Here is a 23,447-nt window from a genome sequence, read left to right on the forward strand (position 1 = left end):
TGACCAATTTTCAAATTATTATCTACACCAATTCGGATAAATAAAATACACCAAAAAACTAACCAATTTTTTTTTTGGAAGTTAAAATTTATATACCAAATAATACAACTAAATACAGAAAAATTTATAAAAAACTTATTTGATTCATCATATTACAACCAAAATCATATGATGTTGTTGTATTACACCAAAAACATTAATATAAAACAACGAATAAATACAAAAAAGAATTAAAACGCAGATTATGTGAAAATCCTAATAATATTCCACAAACAATTGCTAAATCTTAATATCTATTTAATAATTAAACCTTTTACAGTTGCACCAGAACATTAACCAAAATCTTATGAATGTATATTCCACCAAATTCGACAAAACCAAAGGAATTACTACCAAAAAGATTACCTGATGAGTCCCAATGCCCGCTGTGATGAATTAAAATTGAAAAGTTATTGGTCTGCATATTTGATCGTCGATCTTTGTTTGAAAGAGAAGTTTTATTTTTGTAGGAAACCTTTCGTTATGGATATGATATATAACAAATTGAAGTAAATCAGGAAAGGTAAAATAATTGGAGAAATTTAAGGGATGTGGATAATTGTGGCTGAAAACGTTTTTATTTTTTTAATAAGAATTCCAGTTTTGAAAAAAAAATGTTGCTATTCAATTTGAAAAAAAAGTATTGCTTTATTCGTGTAATTAAAGTTATTAAGTTGTATACTTAAGTTTTTTGCCCTATTTTTTTTCCTCTAGACTAGACCTTCCTTGATGTCGGTGTGTTTAGTAGGTGAGGAATAAATTGAAAATGCAGGGAATACCAAATAGAAGGAAAAAAACAAGGACAATCTTCTTTGTTGCTTCTTTAGCTTGTGCTTTCTCCACTACCCTTTCTTCCCATAGGCCATAACCCAATTGGTTAACTAGAGCCAGCCATCCTCTTATTATTATTTTTTAAAAATTTTAAATTGATGCTTTTTACTACACATATTTGACATCACTAACTTCCTTTTTTTTGGAAACTTACTTGATATATTGTATTAAAAAAATATTTATCATTTATAGTAATAATATTTTTTCTTGTAAACACTTATAATAATAAAATATTCACAAAATTATTCTTATCAACTTTGCATTATAAAAGTATAAACATATGAATAATGTGATATCCGATAGAGTAGAGAATTTGTGTCGTAAAAGTCCAAATAAGAGAAGTTAATGATAATTTAAAGAGGAAATTTTGTTGTGATGACTAGATAAGTGAAGTGACATTGACAGAGAGCAGCCTTAAAACATTTCAAGTGCCCAATAAAACGGCTACGTAAGTGATCACGTGTTTCTCCAGTTTCTATGAAATTTCCAAATCATAAATTGGTTCAAGACAGCTAACCATGTTTCTTTTCTTTCATCAATTATTACCTGCATATTATATTATTAGTATTATTAACATGAAAAATTAGTGAACTCCAATTTTAATTGTCTCACTTTAAATTTGCTCCATTAATAATACCCCCACCTTAATTAATTTAATTAAGACAAAATGTGGCTTGCCAGGTTCAATGTCATTTCAATCGGATCTATAGATCTACAAAAGAATATCGTACATTCATCATATATATAACAAGTAATTAGAAATAAATATTTCTTCATTCCCTCTCTCCCCTGTTTTGATTCTATATATTAATATAATTAATATCCAGATCTCTTAACGCACCTGTTAAATTATTAATTTTAATAAAAAGGAATAATACTCTGAGATACTATCAGGCCACTATAGAGTGTTGGAATCCAAAGTGTATCATGCCGTAGCTTTATTAGACCAAACATTCCAAGAATATCAAAAGGTTTACTTACCAAAACACCCTACATACAATTTTAGCCACCGAAAAATTATCTAATTATTATTGACAAATATTCTCATTATCGTAACTTTTATTACGTATTTAAAGATCTTCTTGACATATGTTATTTTGACACAAATCTTTTTGATTTTTAAACAAAAAAGAAGAGATAAAGGAACCACTTACACTACAATAAAAACACATTTTAGCGGCAATAAATATACACATTAACAAAGAGTGTTAAAACGTTTATCGGCATTAGTTAATTGCCATTTGATCCAATGTCGCTAAAGATTTTAGGGACATATATAAAGAGTGTTAATTACAGCTAAAAGTACAATAACAATTAAGCTATTGTTGTTAATTAATTGCCGCTAAAAAATAATTTTTGAGGTAGTGCTATAAGAACACACGTATTTGCACTTTCATGTTTTCATCTCATATCAATATGACCTATTTTGCACCAATACAAATATCACTAGGTAGCCCTAAATAACTTTGTGCACAAGAACTAATCACCTAACATTTTTTGTTTCGTTGGAATTTGAATGTTAATGTCTTATAATATTAGCAAATTTTATTTATGGCTTAGGTAACATCTTAAATGATTACACAAGAAAAACACCGCCTAACCTAAGAACCGCCTATATAGTACTCTATATTTAGCAAGATGCCCCACTATGATTTTATGAGGATGATTTTGTGGAAAAATAATAGTTTAGCTATCCTGATTTGACTTAATTTAGCTCAGATAAATCATTAGTGGTTAACAAATATATAATCCCTTTCTTACATTATATATATATATATATGATTAGACATTACTTTTAAGGGGGAAAAACTTATGAATTGTATGAGTTACATAAACATTATAAATATTTATATGACTATAAATTATCAAAAGTAAAACTAAGAAGTTTATAGTTAAAATGTTTCCGGTATAAAAATGCTTCATTTTATTAAATTTCTAAGAGAAAAGACATAAAGTGACACATGAAGTTGTCTCGAATTTTCAAAAAGACACATAAACTATGCAAGCGTCCTATTACCCCCCTAAACAATCCTGAACTGATATTATTACATTATTTTTGTCCACCTGGCATAGTGAATGTATATACTCTCTTAAAGAGCGTGAGCAAACTAAAATAACGAATATAATTTTATTTTTACAAGTATTTTGTTATAAAATATATTTTCTTGTTTTTCTTATTAATTTAACTTTTTCTCATTATTTTTCCCCTTTTCTTTCTTCCTTCTTCTTTAAAAATTCATTGTCATCTCTATTGAAACTTCTCACATTCAATGTCACTTTTTACCACACCTCCACCTCCCTTTTCTTACTAATATTAGTTTAACTCTCTTCAATTTTAAATTATACTAAATATTTTATTACATTTCGAACAATTTGATAAACCCATTATATTTCAAGATGATTAGTAGGTATTGTTTAGTGTTTCTTTAATCCAAATTTCAAGATGATCGAAAAATGATGTAATAATGTAAGTTCAAAATTGTTTAGGGGGGTAATAGAACGCTTGCTAGTTAAGGTGTCTTTTTGAAAATTTGGGACAACTTCAGGTGTCACTTTATATCTTTTCTCAAATTTCTAATCTAAAAAGAATGAGATAATGCATAAGTACCCCCTAGACTATGATCGAAATTTCAGAGACACGCATAAACTTAACTAGGGTCCTATTACCTCCCTAAACTAATTTAAAAGGGAATAAATACACCAAAACGCTGATATGGCATAGAGAGTGTGCACACTCTCTTGAAGGCAAGTGATGAGTGCACAAATTTGACACATGTCATTTTTGATTGGTAACTTTATAATTAGTTAGTACACATATTTATTGATAATAAAACTTATATATATTTAATTATTTTTATTTCTTTCTTTGTAAAATATTTATTTTAATATCTTTTCACTTTTAATTATTTGTAAAAAATTATGTGTATATTTTTTTAAAATAATTTAAAAGTGTCCTTTAATTTAAACGTTTTAATTTTTATTTTTTATTTTCTTCACTTATTTTGATATCCGTTCAAAATTAACTTATTTTAAATACAAGAAATTTGAAATCAATTAATAAAAAACGAAAGACAAAGAAAATAAAATCAATAGAAAAATAAAAGAGAAAAAACAATAAATGTATGTAAAAAAAAAAAGTTTCGATACAAGGTAAAAAAATATGTATTAAATTAATTTAAATACAAGATAAAAAAATAAGAATATTTAAGATTATTTTTAAAAAAAAAATATTTACACACATGACGGACGAGTGTGTACAAAACAGCCAACTTGGGTGGTGGAATGTACCACATCAGCACAAAAGGTGCACAAAAATGCAAAACAAAATGAGTTCAAGGGATAACAAGATCTTAGTTAAGTTTAGGTGTGTCTTTGTGATTTCGGTCATAATTTAGGGATACATAAAATGAAATTGAAAGAATATAAAGGTTGGAACAGATAGAAAAAGTAAATATTTTCTTCCTTTCATTTTATTTGTTTTATTTTCCTTTTTAGTTATTCCTTTTTAGTTCGTTTTAAAAAAGAATATTCTTTCTTCTTTTTATTTAAATTTTTATTTTTAGTTTTTCACATGACTTATTTAAAATCATTAGATTAAACAATGTTTTGGTACATTCTACATATTTGTAGTTAAAAATCAAAACTTTCAAAAATCTTCTATATATTTTTTAAATTTGATGATAAGTCAAAATCAGATAAACGAATTGAAATGATGAGGAAATACAATTTATCTATAATTGCACACTTGCAAAAGTTACCACATTTTGATGAATAAAATGTGAAAAAGTGTCGGCATCAATACAGCTTATAATGAGAATAGAAGACAGCTTAAAATGAAGTGTTTGATGTCGTGAGAGAGACTACCATTTTTATGTATTCAACCAAATCACGCTTCTTTTGTTCCTTCAATTCATCCCTAAAAAAGTTGTTGTTTGCTTTGTCACCATATTCTGTCCTTTTCTTTAATGGACCCCTTATTTAAAAAAAAATTAAAAATTAAAATCTTTTCTCAAGTAGGAGTAATAATTAATATTAGCTGTCCATAAACTACACTCTATAAATACCTCACCATTTCTCTTCAAACACATCTTCCATAGCTTCAGAAAAGCATCTTCTCCTCCCATCACCTATAAACTTGACATTTTTGAGGAAATTAATTAAATTTTCTCTCACATTTTTCTCCACTATAAACTTGAACTTTTCTATCGATCTGGTGCAAGTTAAAGAACCAAATGGCTTGCTTAAACATTGATAAAATGGTTTGCACATTTTCATATCCTTAATTTCCATTTCTATGCTGGTTAACTGCAATATTCTTTCATGTTTATAATTCTAATTTTCCTTTTAATGAGATGATCATTGCCATGCATGTTTTATACTTCTAATAAGATGATTAAAACAATGAGTTTGGTGTGAGAGATAAGAATAAATAGTCCTAAGATAAAAATATAGTCATGGGATAAAAACTTGGTGTCTTGTTTGGTTGCCATGTTTGGTATAACTTATCCCACCATTTATACCGTAGTGATGAGATAAGTTATCCCACATACATGGTGAGATAACTTATCCCAGCATAACTATTCCAAAATAATTAATTTTGTGATAACTTGTTCCCAACCAAATGACCCTTAAATTTCAATTAATTAAACTAGCTAGTCACGGAATGTTTTTCTACACGTGTACAAAGATGTCAAGAGACTACTAATTATGCAAGAATTAAAAGTCATTATACCAAGGAGTTGTATGAGTTTGTTTTCTTTCATTTCCAAATGTTTTCTACTACTTTGAAATACCAATATATATATAGTTACTAGAAATGGTAGTAGTATTAAGCTCATGATCATATCATGTAGTAGTTAAATACGTATACATAAAACTTATAGAGGAAAACTCAAACACGTCAAGTAATATAATACATAAAAAGTTCTTCTCAACAACATATAATTACTGTGTTACTTTCAACGTGTAGAAAGATCACACACTACGCCATCCCATGAATACAGCTGGGATTTATTTTTTAGGATACATAAAATTAAAAACAAATTAAAGTTATACGTTTTAGCTGAAGGTTGTAGCTAGTGGTAATAATTAGTAGATCATAAAACAAGAAGAATTAATTTTTATAGTTTTCTTAATTTAATCTTCCTTTTCTATGTTTGATACTTTAGTAGTTGTGGTTTTCTAATGTTGTAAGAAAATAAATCCATTGCAAACGCATGTTACGTAGTACGCGTTGCTATTATTTTTCATTTTTATATAAAATTATGTATATATAAACTGAGACAGAAGGAGTATATATCGTGGTAACACTAACAAATGTTGTCGTATTTTTACAGTGTGAGAAGAGGGAGATGGAAAAAGACGAATATACCTTTGATGGAAGTGTGGATAAGCATGGTGAACCTGCGGTGCGTGCTAAGACTGGAAGGTGGTTTGCTGGTGTTCTCTTACTTGGTAATATAATTATTGTTTACTTACATTTATTTTGTAAGTACCATTAGCTAGTCAATATATTTTGTCCTGTTAATTTAAACAATTTATTTTATTTCAGTGAATCAAGGTCTAGCTACACTAGCATTCTTTGGAGTTGGAGTGAATTTAGTACTATTTTTAACTAGAGTTATGGGTCAAGACAATGCTGAAGCAGCCAACAGTGTGAGCAAATGGACAGGCACAGTTTATATCTTTTCCCTTTTGGGAGCTTTCGTAAGTGATTCCTACTGGGGAAGATATAAGACTTGTGCTATTTTCCAAGCCATTTTTGTAGCGGTATGTTACCTTCATATATCTCATTAATCCACAAATCTTTGATATTTCTTATATTAATTATTGTATTTACATATTTACACAGGGACTGGTTTCACTTTCATTGACTTCATACATTTTCTTAATCAAGCCTAACGACTGTGGAGATGAGGAGACCCCTTGTGGGACCCACTCAACTATCAGCGTCGCCCTCTTCTATGTGTCAATTTACTTAATTGCCCTTGGAAATGGAGGGTATCAACCTACTATTGCAACATTTGGAGCAGACCAATTTGATGAAGATCACCCTCAAGAAAGTCACTCAAAAGTGGCTTTTTTTAGCTACTTTTACCTTGCATTAAATCTTGGATCTTTGTTCTCAAATACCATCTTAGGATATTTTGAAGATCAAGGAATGTGGACAATAGGCTTTTGGGCTTCAGCTGGCTCTGCCATTTTGGCACTTGTCCTGTTTCTTATTGGAACACCTAGATATAGACACTTCAAACCCACAGGCAACCCTCTATCAAGATTTTGTCAAGTGGTTGTAGCTGCAACTAAGAAATGGAATGTTGAACAACCTTCAAGGGGTGATGAACTATATGAAGGTGATGAACAAGACCTTCCTCTCAATGGAAATAGAAGAATTCTCCACACACAAGGATTCAAGTATGTTCTTTTAACCAATACTCCTCTTTTATTTAAATTTTGAATTAAATTACACAAAGACAGAAGGTTACGTTACATATACATTATTATTACTTTGTCATATATATGTAACACTCGCTATATTGCTTTTTTCAGATTCTTGGATAGAGCAGCTATAATCACATCAAAGGAAGGAGGAGGAAACAGCCCATGGCGCCTTTGTGCAGTGTCTCAAGTAGAAGAAGTGAAATGCATATTGAGACTACTTCCAATTTGGCTTTGCACAATACTTTATTCAGTTGTGTTTACTCAAATGGCCTCTTTATTTGTGGAGCAAGGGGCTGCAATGAAAACAACTCTTTCAGGATTCCATATTCCTCCAGCAAGCATGTCTAGTTTCGACATCCTCAGTGTTGCATCATTCATTTTCATCTACAGGCGAGTTCTTGATCCCCTCGTTGCAAGATTAAAAAAATCTTCTCCAAGGGGATTGACAGAGCTTCAAAGGATGGGAGTTGGCCTCATAATTGCTATAATGGCAATGGTAGCTGCAGGAATAGTTGAGCACTTCAGGTTAAAATCGGCAGAAAAAGATTGTTCACATGACTGCTCGAATTCAAGTTCTTTAAGCATTTTCTGGCAAGTACCTCAATATGTACTAATAGGAGCATCGGAGGTGTTTATGTATGTTGGACAATTGGAGTTCTTTAATGGACAAGCACCTGATGGATTGAAAAGCTTTGGAAGTGCATTGTGTATGACTTCAATTTCACTAGGAAACTATGTGAGCAGCTTGTTGGTTTCTGTTGTCATGAAAATTTCAACTACTGATAATATGCCTGGATGGATACCTGGAAATCTCAACAAGGGTCATTTAGACAGATTCTATTTCTTGTTAGCAGCTTTGACATCAGCTGATTTTTTGGTCTATCTCATTTGTGCAAAGTGGTATAAGTACATTAAGTTTGAAGAAAGAAGCATTGAAAAGCAAAATGGAGAGAAGCAAGGTGATTTCAGAGTGTAGACTAAACACTTTTCATGTTTCCAATTATTTGTTCTAAATAACAACAAAAACATAGGATTAGAAAAGATGATATGTATTAGGTTGCAAGGAGACTAGAGAAAGTGCATTGTTACTCTTCTCTAAGTCGAGCACAAGATGCATGTTTCGTTGGATGGTATGCACTATCAAATTCTTTGCATTTGTAAATCTTCTTGCTCTGCTATTATATATATATATTTTCTTTTACTTTATCTTAGTGGGAATCAGCATTTACCAAAAAATAACTATAAAAGTTCAACCTATCAAATGTTTGATACAACAAAAATCATTTTCACCGCGTGTTTTTTGGTAGGGAAAAAGGATTATATTTGTCTTTTAATTTACTATTGAAAAATGTTAACATTATCGTTTGTTATATTATCAATCTATATATGTCTCCAACGTCATGAAACTAGCTCGTCCTTTCTCCGCTAATCTCATTCAGTTTAGCTGCATGACATGACAACTCACTAATAAACCAATAATTCTCTCTCTAAGTTTCAAGTGCTTGATGTCTCCAAAACTACACCTTTTTTTACGGAATTAAACCCTCCATGCTAAATACAGTAACCCAATTAGATTGAGTTGAATCCCACAGAGAGTATACTAGAGTTCGTTTATAATTTGAAGTTGAGATTCAAAGCAGTAACTAGGGAGAGTTGGCAAAATAGCCACTCTCCAAACTTAATTGAACATTTAGACACAACTCTTAAAAAATTAGTACTTTAGACACAATAAATGACATCACTCAAAATTCTTCCAAAACATACAACACTCTACTCTCAAGTTTTTGATACTACACTTTGGTCCTCACTCATCCAACACAAATGTGGAATTGTTTTTTTATTTTTCCATCTATTAAAAAATTTGACTGGAGAAAAACTCTCCAAGAAGAAACCAAAATTCTCCTGTTTTTGCAGCTGATTTAGCTGATTCCGACGATATTTTAGCTTTCACAGGTGAAATTGTCATCATTCTAGTCATTGCTTCCATTTCTACACCATTTTCTTTCAAATAGCTTCAAAGAATAAAAAAATTCCCGCCATTCTTGAAGCTTGCAAAATTCTTCCAAAATCACTTCATAACTCGTTTTTAGATAAACTTTAGTTGTTTAGAAGAACTATAGATATATGTTCTCCATTTCAAGCTTGATCTGAACCCATTCTTGTTCATTCGCGTTTTGTACGGATTCTGTACCAGTCATTGACCGCTAGTTACTAATATTGTAATCTAGTATCTATCAGTGTAGTTTATATATGGCAGTAGCTGAATTTGTTGTTGCTGGTGGTGACTGTATGGGAGTATGTGAGGAGACTCTCAAAAGCTGGTATTGGAAATCTTTTAGTAAGACTATAGTGCCCATTGTGTTGCGTCACAATGGTTCATATGGAGATATGATTGCAAGCGTAATTGAGGCCGGTGAGCTAGCCTGCGAGCCAGACAACTTGGTGATAAGCTATCAAATGAATGGGAGGAGAAAGATACATCCCACATTCATAAAGAATGATAGGCATGTTAGCTTGTACATGATGGATATTGTTGCTGATGGCTCTAGGCCTATATTGAGGATAAATGTCATTGCGAGGTCTCTGATTGAACCAACGTATTCTTTTAATGACAACGACTCGGTTGTAAAGGAGAACTTGGGTGATAAACCAAATGAGAGCTTTTGTGATCAGTCACATGACAACTTTGGTGATGATTCAATGAATGGGCATGATCCTTCATTGGATGTTGAAGATCAGCCAGTAGATGCGGAAGATTTCAAACATTTTGAAGAATATGAGGGAGAGCCGGAATTGAGATCATAACCCAACCATTCTTTCTCTGATGGAACTAACTTTTACATGTATCAAACATTCAGTACCAAGAGTGAGCTACAATTATTATTAGCCGAAGCAACGGCGAGAAAATCTTTTGATTTTGCTACAGTGAAGAGTTGTGGTAAATACTTAAAGGTGAAATGTGTATCTCGTATTTGTGCGTGGATGCTACGGGCAAAGAAATATGAGTGTTCAGATAGATTTCGTATCTACAAGTATATTGGTGATCACAGTTGCAGTGTTGAGCATGCCATCAACAACCATAGAAAACTCTCGATCAAAGTCATTGCGTCGCTTTGTGTGAACATTTATCGCGATGACAAGGGTCCAAATGTTAAAGAGATTCAGATGACTATTTTTAATAGTTTTCATTGTAGTCCAAGCTATTGGAAATGTTGGAAGAAAGGTGTGACTGCTAAACAATGGAGCACGAATATTCATGCTTACCGACTTTTTCATATATGTTTGACACTCTTAATGTTGGTTCTAGCTATTGTATCATGGTAAGCAGGGATACTCATAGATTTATGTATTACTTCTTAGATTTTGGTGCTTGCATTAAGGGATCTTCCCACATGAGAAAGGTAATTGCGGTCGACGACACTCATTTACATGGTAAATACGAGGGAGTATTGTTGAGTGCTGTTGCACAAGATACGGAGAATCATGTTTATCCAATTGACTTTTGTGTCGTGGACAAAGAGAATGATGCATCTTGGACGTTATTCTTTGAAAAGTTGAAGGTATTGTGGTCGATGAATCAGATTTATGTTTTATTTCCGATAGACACAAGAGCATTGCCAACGGTATTGCGAAGGTTTACAATCATGCTCATCATAGATATTGCATGAGGCACCTCGGTGAAAATCTTTGGATAAATCACCAATGTGGAGATTCCCTCTATCTCTACTACAACGCGACAAAGGCATATTCTTTAGAGGAGTTCAACGATCATTTTTTGGAATTCAAGGATATATCCCCTGAGGCAGCCTTTGTCCTTGAGAATGATGTTGGTTTTGAAAAGTGGAGCCGAGCACATTTCCCAAGCAACATGTATGATGTGATGACCACAAATATTGCCGAGTCACTCAACACTATGTTGATAGACGAGATAGAGTACCCTATGACATCCATATTTAATTCGATTGCTAAGAGATTTGGAGAATTGTTTAGGGTGAGGCATGCATATGTCCTTAAATCAAAGGGTAATAAAATGGTGCCGACTGCCGAAAGGATCGCAAGAAAAACTTGATTGAGGGCAACTCCTTGTACATAAAGAACATAACTGGGATGTCAATCAATTCACCGTGTTTGGTGCAGGTTCTACTTCCACTGTTAACCTACTGGAAAAGTCATGTTCTTGTAGGTAATATGACTTGGTCAAGATATCGTGCGCTCACGCAATGACTGCTTTGAGATCGAATCATGGCGATGAGTATGGTATGAGCATTTATGAATATTCTTCGCCTTTATATAGAGCTGAAACATACCTCCTTGCATACTCTGAATAAGTTAATATTGTCCCTATCGAATCGGAATGGTGTGTGCCAGAAGAATTGCTAAGCGTGAATATTCTTCCACCCCTTGTCGATACCAAGCTTGGAAGGAAGAAAATAAAATGTGTCAAGGGTGTCGGTGAGAATTTCTAAAGCAAGAGGAGGAAAAAATGTTCAATTTGTAAAAGATCCGGACACAAGAGAACCACATGTATGAACAACAACAAATCTTAGATAGATTTGACTAATTATGTTTTTGTAACTAAGCTATTGGATGTGAAGGTGCTGTTTATTTTGGACCCCAATATTTTGGTCAATGTAATGTCAATTATTATAAAATTTACTCATGATCTTATATAGATGACATAGATTTTGTACACTGTCTATTTATGTTTATTATTGAGTCCACTCGTTGTGTATTAAGGTGAGTATAATTAATATATGGAAATTTATGGTAATGCAATCAATTTTACCTATGTATAACTAATAAAACATATAACTAATACAAGTAAGACTTAGATATACATTTCACCAAATGACACGTTAAATAATTATCAAAAAATCAGACATTGACATCGAAAAAGTAGTAATTTGTACTTTGTCACCGTTGTAAAATTTGAATAATTGAGTATTGTCACTGTTGGTCAAAATATATAGATAATTAAGACAATCGATACTTGTTCATGTGCTTGGTTTAAATTGTGCCAATGACATCTGCACTTCAACACTAATAAGGTATATACAGGTTGATATCATGATCCAAAAATGATCTATACTTCACCTACTAGAATCTGACGCTTAAACATAAATTGTAGCTAGTATAATTTAAAAGGGAGAGTGATTAACTAATAATAAACTATATTATTGAAATTTATTCAATTAAATAAGTTTAAACAAGTCATTTAAGGGTCCACATACATTGGGGGTAGAGATAAATGATGTATGAGAAAGAGTTGTAGTTATACAATCAACATCTTCAATGTAATGTGTGAGAAAACACAAGTATGTTGAGAGAATGTTGATTGTTCAAGTCAATTTTGATATGGTAGTATATTTTGTTTGCGCGCATGATATTCTGAACAAATTCCGAGCACCCTATTGGGGATTTTGGCAATGGCCAAAACCAGCTAATGTTCATCAGTTGGTGTAGCCCCTCCCCTTCTTCGCATTCATGGCCCCCTTGTCGCCTTAGTGACCAAGGTAGATGGCCTCTGCATTCATGAAGGGTTAGCCTTTTGCCTTGTGCGATCAAAGGAGCCTATTCGAATTCGCGAAGGCCAAGCTGGATGGATCTCCGCGATCACAATGGGCAAGTTTATCTGGTCTTTTATTTAAAATACTAGACGCGATCAATTTTGGCTGAAAACTTCAAAGTTGAATTTCTTTAGCCGTGGGTGTTCAAATTAGATGATTTTATGTCCTCTACATCCAGATTATTTAGGGCTGCACATTGGAGTGTTCAGGGACTTGTGGGGAGCGCTGATGAGAGGTAAACCTCCCAAAGGGAATGGCCTCTCTCTTAAATTGCTTTTTGATGGTGAATTATTTTCATGTTGGTGTTTTGTGTTTTTCTAAGCGATGAATTATGTCTTATTTTGGGATACAAGTTCGGGGGATCTTTCATGGACCTTTTGGTAGAGTCAATTTTGAGATTCCCGAGGCAGGTCCCACATTCCTATTTTCTACTCAATTTTGGGTCCATCTCTGATTAATGTTTTTTTTGTGTCTAAACGGCCATCTTAAAATTGTGATCCTATTTTTGACATTGTGATAGCATTCAGAAGCTGTACAGAAGGGAAAAATTCTAGAGTTGTGAATTTGGAGCACACATGGTTTGGTTTGAGGTAGGCTATGACTTCTCTACCTTTAGATTGAGTTTAATAATATAAATGCATATTAATTTGTTTGAATTTGGGTTGGATTGTTCATTGATCATTCTTAGTTACTTAGTAATCATGTTTTAGGCCTATTTCGGGACCTATTGGCATGTTGTTCTTCTTCCGACTATCCTTACCTTGTGGCATGGTTGGTACTTTGGTTTTTATTGATGTTGGAAGCATGTGTGGCCTTAGTCTAGGTGTTGAATAGTTCTTGCCCTAGAAATGCATGTTTTGGAGCCGATAGGCCTTAGTTTTGCTTCGACATTGTGTCAGACGAATTAGCTCCCTGTAGACTGATGTAATAGACATGGATATGATAGAATAAGCCTTAAATTAGGCAATAATTCAACTTCGATGCCATTTTGATCCATAACTCCCTTATTTTCTACGGTCCTAGTGGATTATTGTTAGTATATCAGGCTTCGTTCGACAATTTGGGATTGGATTCTTGTCAAGCTTGAAGTATGGTATTGATTACCTTGTTATGTATATCATTTAATAGTGGTACTATGATGATGAGTTGGCATGGCATTCTCAATAGTTTTATGTCACGAATTCTTGGTTTAATCACTGATCTACAACAACACTCAATGATTTGGGCTTTTTTTTAATCCTTTACGGAGTTGATACATACCAGCTAAATCCTATTGATTACTTCAAAGGCCTATCCACAGTTTGAGATATGCGTTATGCACTCTTCTGCTTGGATCATCTTAGTGGTTCTTTTAGAGGCTATCCACGGTTGGAGGTCTGAGCTATGCACTATTGACTTTCGATGATCTTATTGGTTACTTTGGAGGCTATCTGCAGTTCAAGGTTTGGGATACACATTCTCTATCTCTGGACTCAACGGTGCTATTCATAGTAGTGTTAGCTATTCTATGTACCCGTCAGACTTATGGGGTCCGTTCGAGTTTTTATTTAAACTTGCGCATGTGTGTATTTTCTCGGCTTGCGGGCTCATTTAGGTTTTAGTAAGCAAGGTACTTACTTCATTTCAGTTCTTTATTACACTGGTGTGCATTTCTTTTAGATTTCCATTCTTTGACCTCTATTGTGTTAAATTCCTGCTTTTCATATTGTCTTTACTTTTCATGATTAATCGACCTTTGATACTTACTAAGTACCTGTTGTTTTGGTACCTATGCTACACTCTGAATCTATTTCGTGATTCAGGTCCAAGCACAAGCTATCATCGTTGAGTTTGAGCCATCAATTACCTTATTCATAGGTGAGGGTGAGCATATGGCGTTCTGGATCTTAGCTTCACCATCTATATTTTTGTTGATTATTATTTTTTATTTTGAGATAAGTCTGTTGCTTGGGCACACTTTTGGATCTTATACTCTTTATTTAGTAGCTCTGTATACGTGACTTGTAGGTTCTAGGATGGATCTTTTAGTTTTATGCATATGTGTTATGCTTCCGTCTATTTCTTTTGTTATTTCTATTAAATTGCTTAATCTTGTTTAGTTTCTACCCTTATACCCATTACTTGACGTTCCATTTTACGGGTTGGCTAACTTACTGGTGGGTTATAGAAGGTGCCACCATGACTTGAGAAATCGAGTTGTGAAAAGTTGGTATTAAAGCCCCAGGTTCACCGTTCTCACTTGTACAAAGCTAATGCCAAGTAGAGTACTACGAATCGGTGTGGAGACATTCATATCCAATCTTGAGGATGCTACATAGCATCACTAGGAAGATACTCTATTTTGTATCATTTTCGTGCAACATGTGTCTTATTAGTTTCATGAAATATCATTTGTTTCATTCTTTCGCAGGATGACTTGCACACGCAGTTCGACATCTGGGGTTATCCACTCTGGCATGAAGATAAATCCTTATCTAGGGTTAGAGGATGACCTCACTGTCTCCAGGATCAATGACGGAGCGTCATGCATATCTAGTTCCTCCTTAGTCGGTGGGGCCGAGGCCAACGCAACCACCATTCAAACCAGCTATGGCGCATGAGCTTTAGAAATCCATTACTGAATTGGTTACAATATTAAATGGTATGCACCAAGCCCCAATTCCATTTACATTAGCACCATAGGGTTAACCTGTCGTAGCGGTTCCCTGTGTTGAGGTGCTACCAGCACCCATCGTTGCCTTCTCGGTTATTACGGCCAATGCTATGCCTCTTGAAGAGTAGAAGATGCTCGGAGTGTTTTTGAGATATCACCTCTGCTGTTTTCTGGGGCTATAAGGAAAGGTGCCCAGGAGTTTCTTAAGTCATGTTGTGAGCAGCTATATACATTGGGACCGATAGAGTCGAGAGGAGCCGACTTCACCGCTTATCAACTTGATGGGTTATCTAGGCAGTGATGGCGTTCTTACTTGGATACTAAATCAGTTGGGCCGCCTTTGGTTACTTAGGGCAAGTTTTCTAAGTCCTTTTTGGCCAGGTGTATCCGGCGGAGTGTTAAAGATAGACTTTGGGATTAGTTTTTGAGATTGGAGAATGGCTAAATGATTATGTTAGAGTATGAGATAAGGTTTCAAGATCTCTCCCGCCATGCTACTATGATATTTCCCATCAAGCGTGAGAGGGTTCAATGCTTAAAACATGGGTTGAGGGTTCGATGCTTTGACCATGGGTTGAGGGTTTGATGCTTTGTCTATGGGTTTAGGCTTCAACTGCGGATTGAGACTGATTCTATGGTTTTGGTGGTTTCTTCTTATTGGATGTAGTTGACCATGCTCGTACTATGAAGTAGCTCTATCGTGAGGCCAACGGGGGCAGTGATAAGAAGGATCGTCATCAGGGCATCTACAACGAGTCCAATTCTAGGACTAGGAACTCAAGCGATAGACCACGCCAATGGTTTCAACATGGTCAGTCTAATCGGCCTATTTATGCCTCAATTTAGGCTTTAGATTGTATTCTATATAATTAGGATGATGCTGGTATGGGTCAGAGTTGAAGGGTTCGAAGTGATTTAAGTTTTGGTGGTCGTTACTTGGTGAGCTGATATTTACTAGGTGGGTATAACGATGTAGAGCTTGATAATTGGTCTAGGGTTTGTCCCCGGTGTAGGATGATTGCACTTGCTCCACACCCAGCTAGGCTAGTTGCACGAGTAACCCCTCTAGCTAGAGGCGGTGCCCAAGGTCAAGATTGAAGAGATGAGTTATTCAGGATCACAGGAAGGTAGGTCTGATGCTCAAGGTAGAGGTGGACAAGTCCATTTATATGTAGCTCTAGAAAGGGTGGAGTCTAAGGCATCAAGCGCTATTATCATAGGTACAATTCTTTTATAATATCATCTCCCTAAACTTTATATGATCAGGCTCTACTTTTTCATATAAATATATATATATATCTATGTATTATGCTTCTTGGTTGAGTATAAGTTTTGATCCCTTGATAATGTTGCTGCGTATGTCAACCCCTATGGGTGAGTCTTTAGTAGTGGATAAGGTGTTTCAATCTTGGTTTTTGACTATCCAAGGGCGTGACACCTGGGATGACCTTATTGTACTTGATATGTTGGATTTTGAGGTTGTCCTGGGTATGAACTGGTTATCCCCCCACCATGTAGTCTTGGATGGCTCTGCGAAGACCGTTACCTTATCCATGCCCGGTATCCCTTTGGTGGTATAGCAGGGCTCTTATTGCCGCATGTTGACTAGGGTTATCTCTTTCCTTTCATCCTAGAGGTTAGTAGCTAGAGGGTGTCTAGCATACCTGGCGTATGTGCTGGATGTGAGTAGGGAGGTTCTTTCGGTTAATTCAATTCCTATTGTTCATGAGTTTGTGGATGTGTTTCCTAATGACCTACCTGGCCTTCCTAGTTGGGCACTCATTTGCCGTTTTGGATGGCCCTCGAAGAGCTTAAAGTGCTTAAAGATCTTAGAGTTCAACTTCAGGTTCTCTTGGGTAAGGGATTCATTTTGCCTAATGTGTCGCCTTAGGGTTCCCCAATCTTATTTGTGAAGAAGAATGGTGGGTCTATGCGGATGTGTATTGATTACAGGCAGCTAAATAAGGTGGTGGTGAAAAATCATTACCCTATGCTTCGTATTGATGATTTGTTTGACCAACTTCACAGTGCCACAATGTTTTCAAAGATTGATTTGAGATCTAGTTAACATCAACTGAGGATTAGGGCAATAGACATCCTTAAGACCGTATTTAGGACTTGTTATAGTCATGATAATTTTCTACTGATGTCTTTGTGTTAACTTATATCCTTACTGCATCTATAGACTTGATGACGCTGTGTTTAGACCATACCTTGATTCTTTTATCGTTGTGTTCATTGATGACATTTTGGTATACACGCGGAGCCGGGGAGAGCATGAGAAACCTTTGAGGAATGTGCTCTAGACTTTGAGAGATGATCAACTTTATGCCAAGTTCTCAAAGTGCGAGTTTTGTCTTAAGTCTATGACATTCTTGGGGCACATGGTTTCCAAGGATGGAATTATGGTGGATTCGGCGAGGATTGAGGCTATTCATGATTGGGCTAGGCCAACCTTTGTTACTGAGATTCAGAGCTTTATTAGATTAGCGGGCTACTATGGACATCTTGTTGAGGGCTTCTCAACTATTGCATCACCTTCGACCTGATTGAATCGTCTTGATGTTCCATTTGAGTGGTCTTAGGAGTGTGAGTTGTGGAAACTCAAAGAGTAGCTTACCACCACTCCTATTTTTACTATTCCACTTAAGGGCGAGGGTTTCATGGTGTATTGTGATGCATCTGCTATTGGTTTGGGTTATGTATTGATGCAGCGGGGCCAAGTTATAGCTTATTCATCGAGGTAACTTAGAGGGCATGAGTGCATTTACCATACTCATGATTTGGAATTTCTGGCGGTAGTTCTTGCGCTTATGATCTGGAGGTACTACTTATATGGAGTTTGATGCAATATATACACTAACCATATGAGTCTTCAATAAATTATGAGATAGAGAATCTTAATTTGAGGTAGTGCTAGTGGATTGAGCTACCGAAGGACTATGACCTCTCGATGATGTACCATCTAAGCAATGTGAATGTGGTAGCAGACGCCTTGAGCCCGAGGCGGTGAGTATGGGTAGTCTAGCCTTTCCTTTTGTTGTAGAGTAACCTTTGGCTTTATACATATAGTATTTAGCCAATATGATGATTCAAATTGACATTTTTGATTCTAGGAGGGTGTTGGCCTATGTGGGAGTTCAGTCTTCTTTATTGGAGTGGATACGTGGTCATCAGTTTGAGGATGAGACTTTGGTGGGCCTCTGAGATTAGGTGTTACGAGGCGATTCTACGCGGGCTACCTTAGATTCAAACGGGGGCTTTGAAAGAAGTTGGGTGTATCTGTGTTCTAAGAGTTTGAGATTTGATTCAACTGATCCTTCATGAGGCCCATGATTGTAGATATCATTTCCATCTAGGCACCATGCAAATGTATCGTGATTTGAGGCACCATTACTGGTGGAGCGGTATAAAGATTGATATATCAAACTATTTGTCCTGTTACCAACAGGTAAAGGTCGAGCATTAGAGGCATGGTGGTTAGTTTTTTTGATTACCCATTCCAGAGTGAAAGTGGGAGAGTATCACCATGGAATTAGTGATGCAATTGCCTCAGACATCTAAATGCATTGACAACATTTGGTTCATCGTTGATCGATTGACCAAGTCAACACACTTTCTTATCGTTCAATCTTCTTTCAGCACCGAGTGGTTGGCTTGTATCTACATTCGGGAGGTGGTTCGTCTTTATGGGGTGCCGTTATCTATCATCTCATACCGGGGTTCTCAGTTCAATTATAACTTTTGGAGGACCTTTTAGGAGGAGTTGGGCACCCCCATTGATCTTAGCATAACCTTCCATCTATAGAATGACGGGAAGTCAGATCATACTATTTTGGTTCAGAGGATATGTTGTGGGCCTATGTTTTGATTTTTGGGATCAGTGGGACTAGATTTGGCTTTGGCAGAGTATGCTTACAACAACAACTACCACTCTAGAATTAAAATGGCCCCATTCAAGGCCTTATATGGTAGATATTGTCTCTCTCTAGTTGATTCATTTGAGTCTTCAGAGCCTAGGCTGTGTGGTACTGATTTGCTTCAGGAAGCCTTATATCATGTGCGGGTGATTGAGGATAGGCTCAAGATAACTCCAAGTAGGCACCAGAGTTATGATGATCATATGCATCGACCTTTGAGATTCGGGGTTGGAGATTGGGTATTCCCCCGAGTGTCACCCCTGAAGGTGTGATGAAATTTTGGAGGTGAGGCAAGCTTATCCCTAGGTACATTGAGCCTTTTGAGATTTTGTGGACTGTTGGTGATGTCCCTTATGAGTTATCCCTACCAACTGCATTTTAAGCTATTCACTCAGGTTTCCATGATTCTATGTGTCTATGTTGCACTATAATGTCCCTTATGAGTCTCATGTGCTCCGGTAAGATTTGGTTGAGTTAGATGATCGTTTGATCTTTATGGAGGAGCCAATTGCTATTCTATCTAGATATAGACAAAGGTCATGTTCGATAGCCATTCATGTGGTTAAGGTATGTTGGAGGCATCACCTTGTCGAGGAGGGTAATTGGGAGACCAAGCACAAGATGCGGGAGAAGTTTCCCTGCTTGTTTGAGCCTTCAGGTACTTCTTGACCCTTACTTTTGCGGACGAAAGTCCTTTTTAGTTGTTAATGTTGTAGTGACCCTCCATGTCATTTCCATGTTCTTACATTATTTTTGCTGTTTATAGCTTTCCTATGACCTCAAGTCATTTATGAGTTGCTGGAACTGACAGTATGGTCACCTGGTCGTTCCTTTGGATTCTATGCAAGTTTTTGTGTTTTGGAGATTCTAAAACCTGAATGGTACTTCGGCCAAAAGTTTAGGAAGGTGGCAATCCGAATGCAATTCTAACAGATCTGTTAACTGTGAAACGTAGAGTTTGGTCTTGTAGGACCTTTCGTGTGGATCTTGAGGCTTGTGGGCTAATTTCGAGCCCCTTCTGGAATTTTTCTTCAAATGGAGCTGGGTATGGGACCCACTTTTTGTCGAGATTACCTTGGTAAAAATTTTTGATAGCTCTTTTGAGTTCGAAATGCCGAATTTAGTGGGGTACCATATTACTTTTGTATACATGGTTTTGAATGAATACCAAGCACCCTGTTAGAGATTTTGGTGGTGGCCAAAACCAGTTGAGTGTATCAGCTGGTGCAACTCGTCCCCTTTCTTCACTTTTGCGGGCCACTTGGCCGCATTCGGGATGGCCTAGGTTGATTCCCTTCGTATTCAAGAGGCTTTGGCAGTGGGAGTCCCTTTGCATTCGTGAAGGCCGCGGTAAGTGGATCTCCACAATTGCAGGTCCCCTTGCCGTGATCACAAAGGGAAAGTTCATTCGGTCTTTTATTTTAATAGACTGGACGCGTTAGCTTTGGCTCAAAACTTCAAAGTCAAATCTTGAGCTGTGGGTGTCCAAATTGGGTGATTTACTGTCATGTGCGTTTGGATTGTTCGGGGATACATATTGGAGAGTCGGAGACTTCTGGGGAGCATTGAGAAGAGATAATTTTCACATCAAAGGGGCTTCCCTCTCTCTTAAATTTCTCTTTAATAGTTAAATATTTGCATATTGGTGTTTCATATTTTTCTGAGCCCCGAATTATTTCCCATTTTGGAATAAAAGTTTGGGGAGCTTAAATGGTCCTTTTAACTGAGGTAATTGTGGGATTCCTATCACGGGTCTCACATTATATTTTTAGTCAATTTTGGGTCCATCTATGATTAATGTGTTTTTGGTGTCTAAATAACGGTCTTAACATTGAGATCCTATCCAACTCATGGACTTCCGAACAATTTGTTGTAACAATATTTCTATCGGATTCTAGATTTAGTCAAGAAGGGTGTAGTTGATTGATGTATGTTCCAAAGACACTTCATCCAATTCTAAGTGTCCACGGTCGTAAATCAGTATAAACCCAACTACATGAGTTGGGGTCGATCCCTCAAAGAGTAGCTTTCTTTGGAATTCGAATATGAAAGTATGACAGTGACCTTTTCAGCTGAACAAACACCACACTAAAGAGTTTAGGATTCAAATTCCAGGTTGTAGTTACTAACCCACTACAACAATCAACACGGAACAATCAAATAACGAGATAACACTTGGGGGATTGACTAACCAACTATTGAATTCAACTTAATGGGTGAACATCATTACCAACAATGTTAATTTGTTGTGGGTAGAATGGACTATATGTAAGGCAATTTTCTCTCGAACAATTACCTTATTTTTGCTGAATTCTCTCGAACTTCAACAGTAGCCATAAGACGCCCAACCCACTTTCTCATCAAATCTACTCTTTCGAGCTAGAAACAAAGGCTGAATCTCAAGTTTCACTTTCTCAAGCTGAAACCGTAATGACCCACTACTAAGGATGCCAAATTACTACGTTGGCTCTATACTTCTCTCTCAAGCAAGCACAAAGCACTGAACTATATTGCACTAAACATACAATAATGAAGTTAAACCACGATAATAATTCAGACCCACTTCAAATTAACACCAAAATTCACTAATTGATGACACCCACTTAGTCAAATGCAACAATTGGTCACATTGTCAAACCCCCAAGGTTAGGGTTTAGCCAATCATAGTAAAAAGATGAAATTCAATACCTGCGATGTTTTCCTTAGCTGGGTAAATGAAATTCGAAAGTCAATTTTCAATAATTCTCTATTACAAAACCCAAATGAAAATCTTGTTAAAAATCACTTCAAATCAACAATAACAGTGTTTTTGCTCTGTATCTTTTGTTCCTCACGATTTCTGAATACTTTGTCTCTCATGCAAAAATCAATTTATACAAAATCTGGTGTGACTTTTTGGGGCCACTCGGTGAGGAATGTCGGGCTTCGCCGACCGTTCGGCGACTCGCTTGTTGCCCTTTCGTCTCGCCTTCATGCTTCACATCTTCTTCATCTGACCACTGTAATTTTAGGCTAGCCAACTCAGGATTGCTGTTATATTCCGTGATGCGCCCTTCTGTCTTTTGACTTGCCCATCTGCGATTATCTGGGTCTCCATCAGTACTTTCGGCTACCTGGTCATCCATTGATGATGCGATCAATGTCAGACTGAGTGGGACTGCTGCTCATCGAGGTTACTCCTAATCCAGCCTCAACGTTCTATAACTTTAGGCGATAGAGGGGAAAGTTTGCTATTCGCCGAGTGACATCGGCGATCATCAGGCTTGTTTTTCCCTTATCTTTTTCGCTCGTGTTATCTTTGTTGCCCTTTTCTGTCCTAGCTTTGTTCCTCAATCCATATATCTGAAAATCAAGGGTTTTACATAAGTTATTGGCACAAAATAAGTATTTGAGGACACTAAATCATTGTAAATAAAGTCCTTAATGAGTCCAAATCTTGGACTCATCAACACCCCCAACTTAAAATTTTGCTTGTCCTGAAGTAAAACTCAAGTGCAGCAGTTCAAAAAGGATGTCTCAAACAGTGCTACACAAGACTCAATCATGAATGCACATAACAAGTCTCAACTTACTCATGCAAGGATCAATTGTGCTCTCAAAGATTCAAGTTGTGACTCACCATTATCAAAAGATTCTCAAGTTCATACTTGCTTCAAATGCAAGTTAAAGCTCAACAAAGGTACTCAAATGCCCTTACACAAGAATGATTCCATATTCACACAATATCAATTTAAAGCTCCGGAATCACGTACGACTTTCACACTCACAAAGATGAATACATGGATGACTTCACCCATATGTTTGCCCTTATTTTCCAACCAACATTCCTTTCAGCCACTCAAGATCAAAAAGATCTTTTCAAGGCTTATAACGGGGATGAGTGTAAATGTATGGTCATTTAGGCTCAGTGGCTGCTATCCTCATGAAATGTGGTATGAACAACACTTTCTTTCCTTTTCTTTAACACTTTCACCCATGCTCAAAATTCACCCCAAT

General features: G+C 35.9%; 1 protein-coding gene across 1 annotated transcript; it reads left to right on the top strand.

Moving 5' to 3' along the window:
• The first annotated feature begins 4,973 nt into the window (after nucleotides 1-4,973).
• Nucleotides 4,974-8,512, top strand: LOC102586669 (protein NRT1/ PTR FAMILY 7.3-like). Its single transcript, XM_006341274.2, has 5 exons — nucleotides 4,974-5,129; nucleotides 6,207-6,324; nucleotides 6,422-6,639; nucleotides 6,722-7,284; nucleotides 7,420-8,512. Exons 1-5 carry the CDS (start codon nucleotides 5,103-5,105, stop codon nucleotides 8,285-8,287), a joined length of 1,794 nt encoding a protein of 597 aa, XP_006341336.1. The 5' UTR covers nucleotides 4,974-5,102; the 3' UTR covers nucleotides 8,288-8,512.
• Nucleotides 8,513-23,447: the final 14,935 nt, after the last annotated feature.

This window comes from Solanum tuberosum, unplaced genomic scaffold (assembly GCF_000226075.1).
Source record: "Solanum tuberosum cultivar DM 1-3 516 R44 unplaced genomic scaffold, SolTub_3.0 scf00025, whole genome shotgun sequence".
NCBI classification, from domain to species: Eukaryota; Viridiplantae; Streptophyta; class Magnoliopsida; order Solanales; family Solanaceae; genus Solanum; species Solanum tuberosum.

Coding starts and splice junctions, on each gene's coding strand:
- LOC102586669 (XM_006341274.2), top strand. CDS start 5,103: ATGGCTTGCTTAAACATTGATAAAATG. Junction 5,130..6,206: donor GCTTAAACATTGATAAAATG/GTTTGCACATTT, acceptor GTATTTTTACAG/TGTGAGAAGAGGGAGATGGA. Junction 7,285..7,419: donor CTCCACACACAAGGATTCAA/GTATGTTCTTTT, acceptor TGCTTTTTTCAG/ATTCTTGGATAGAGCAGCTA.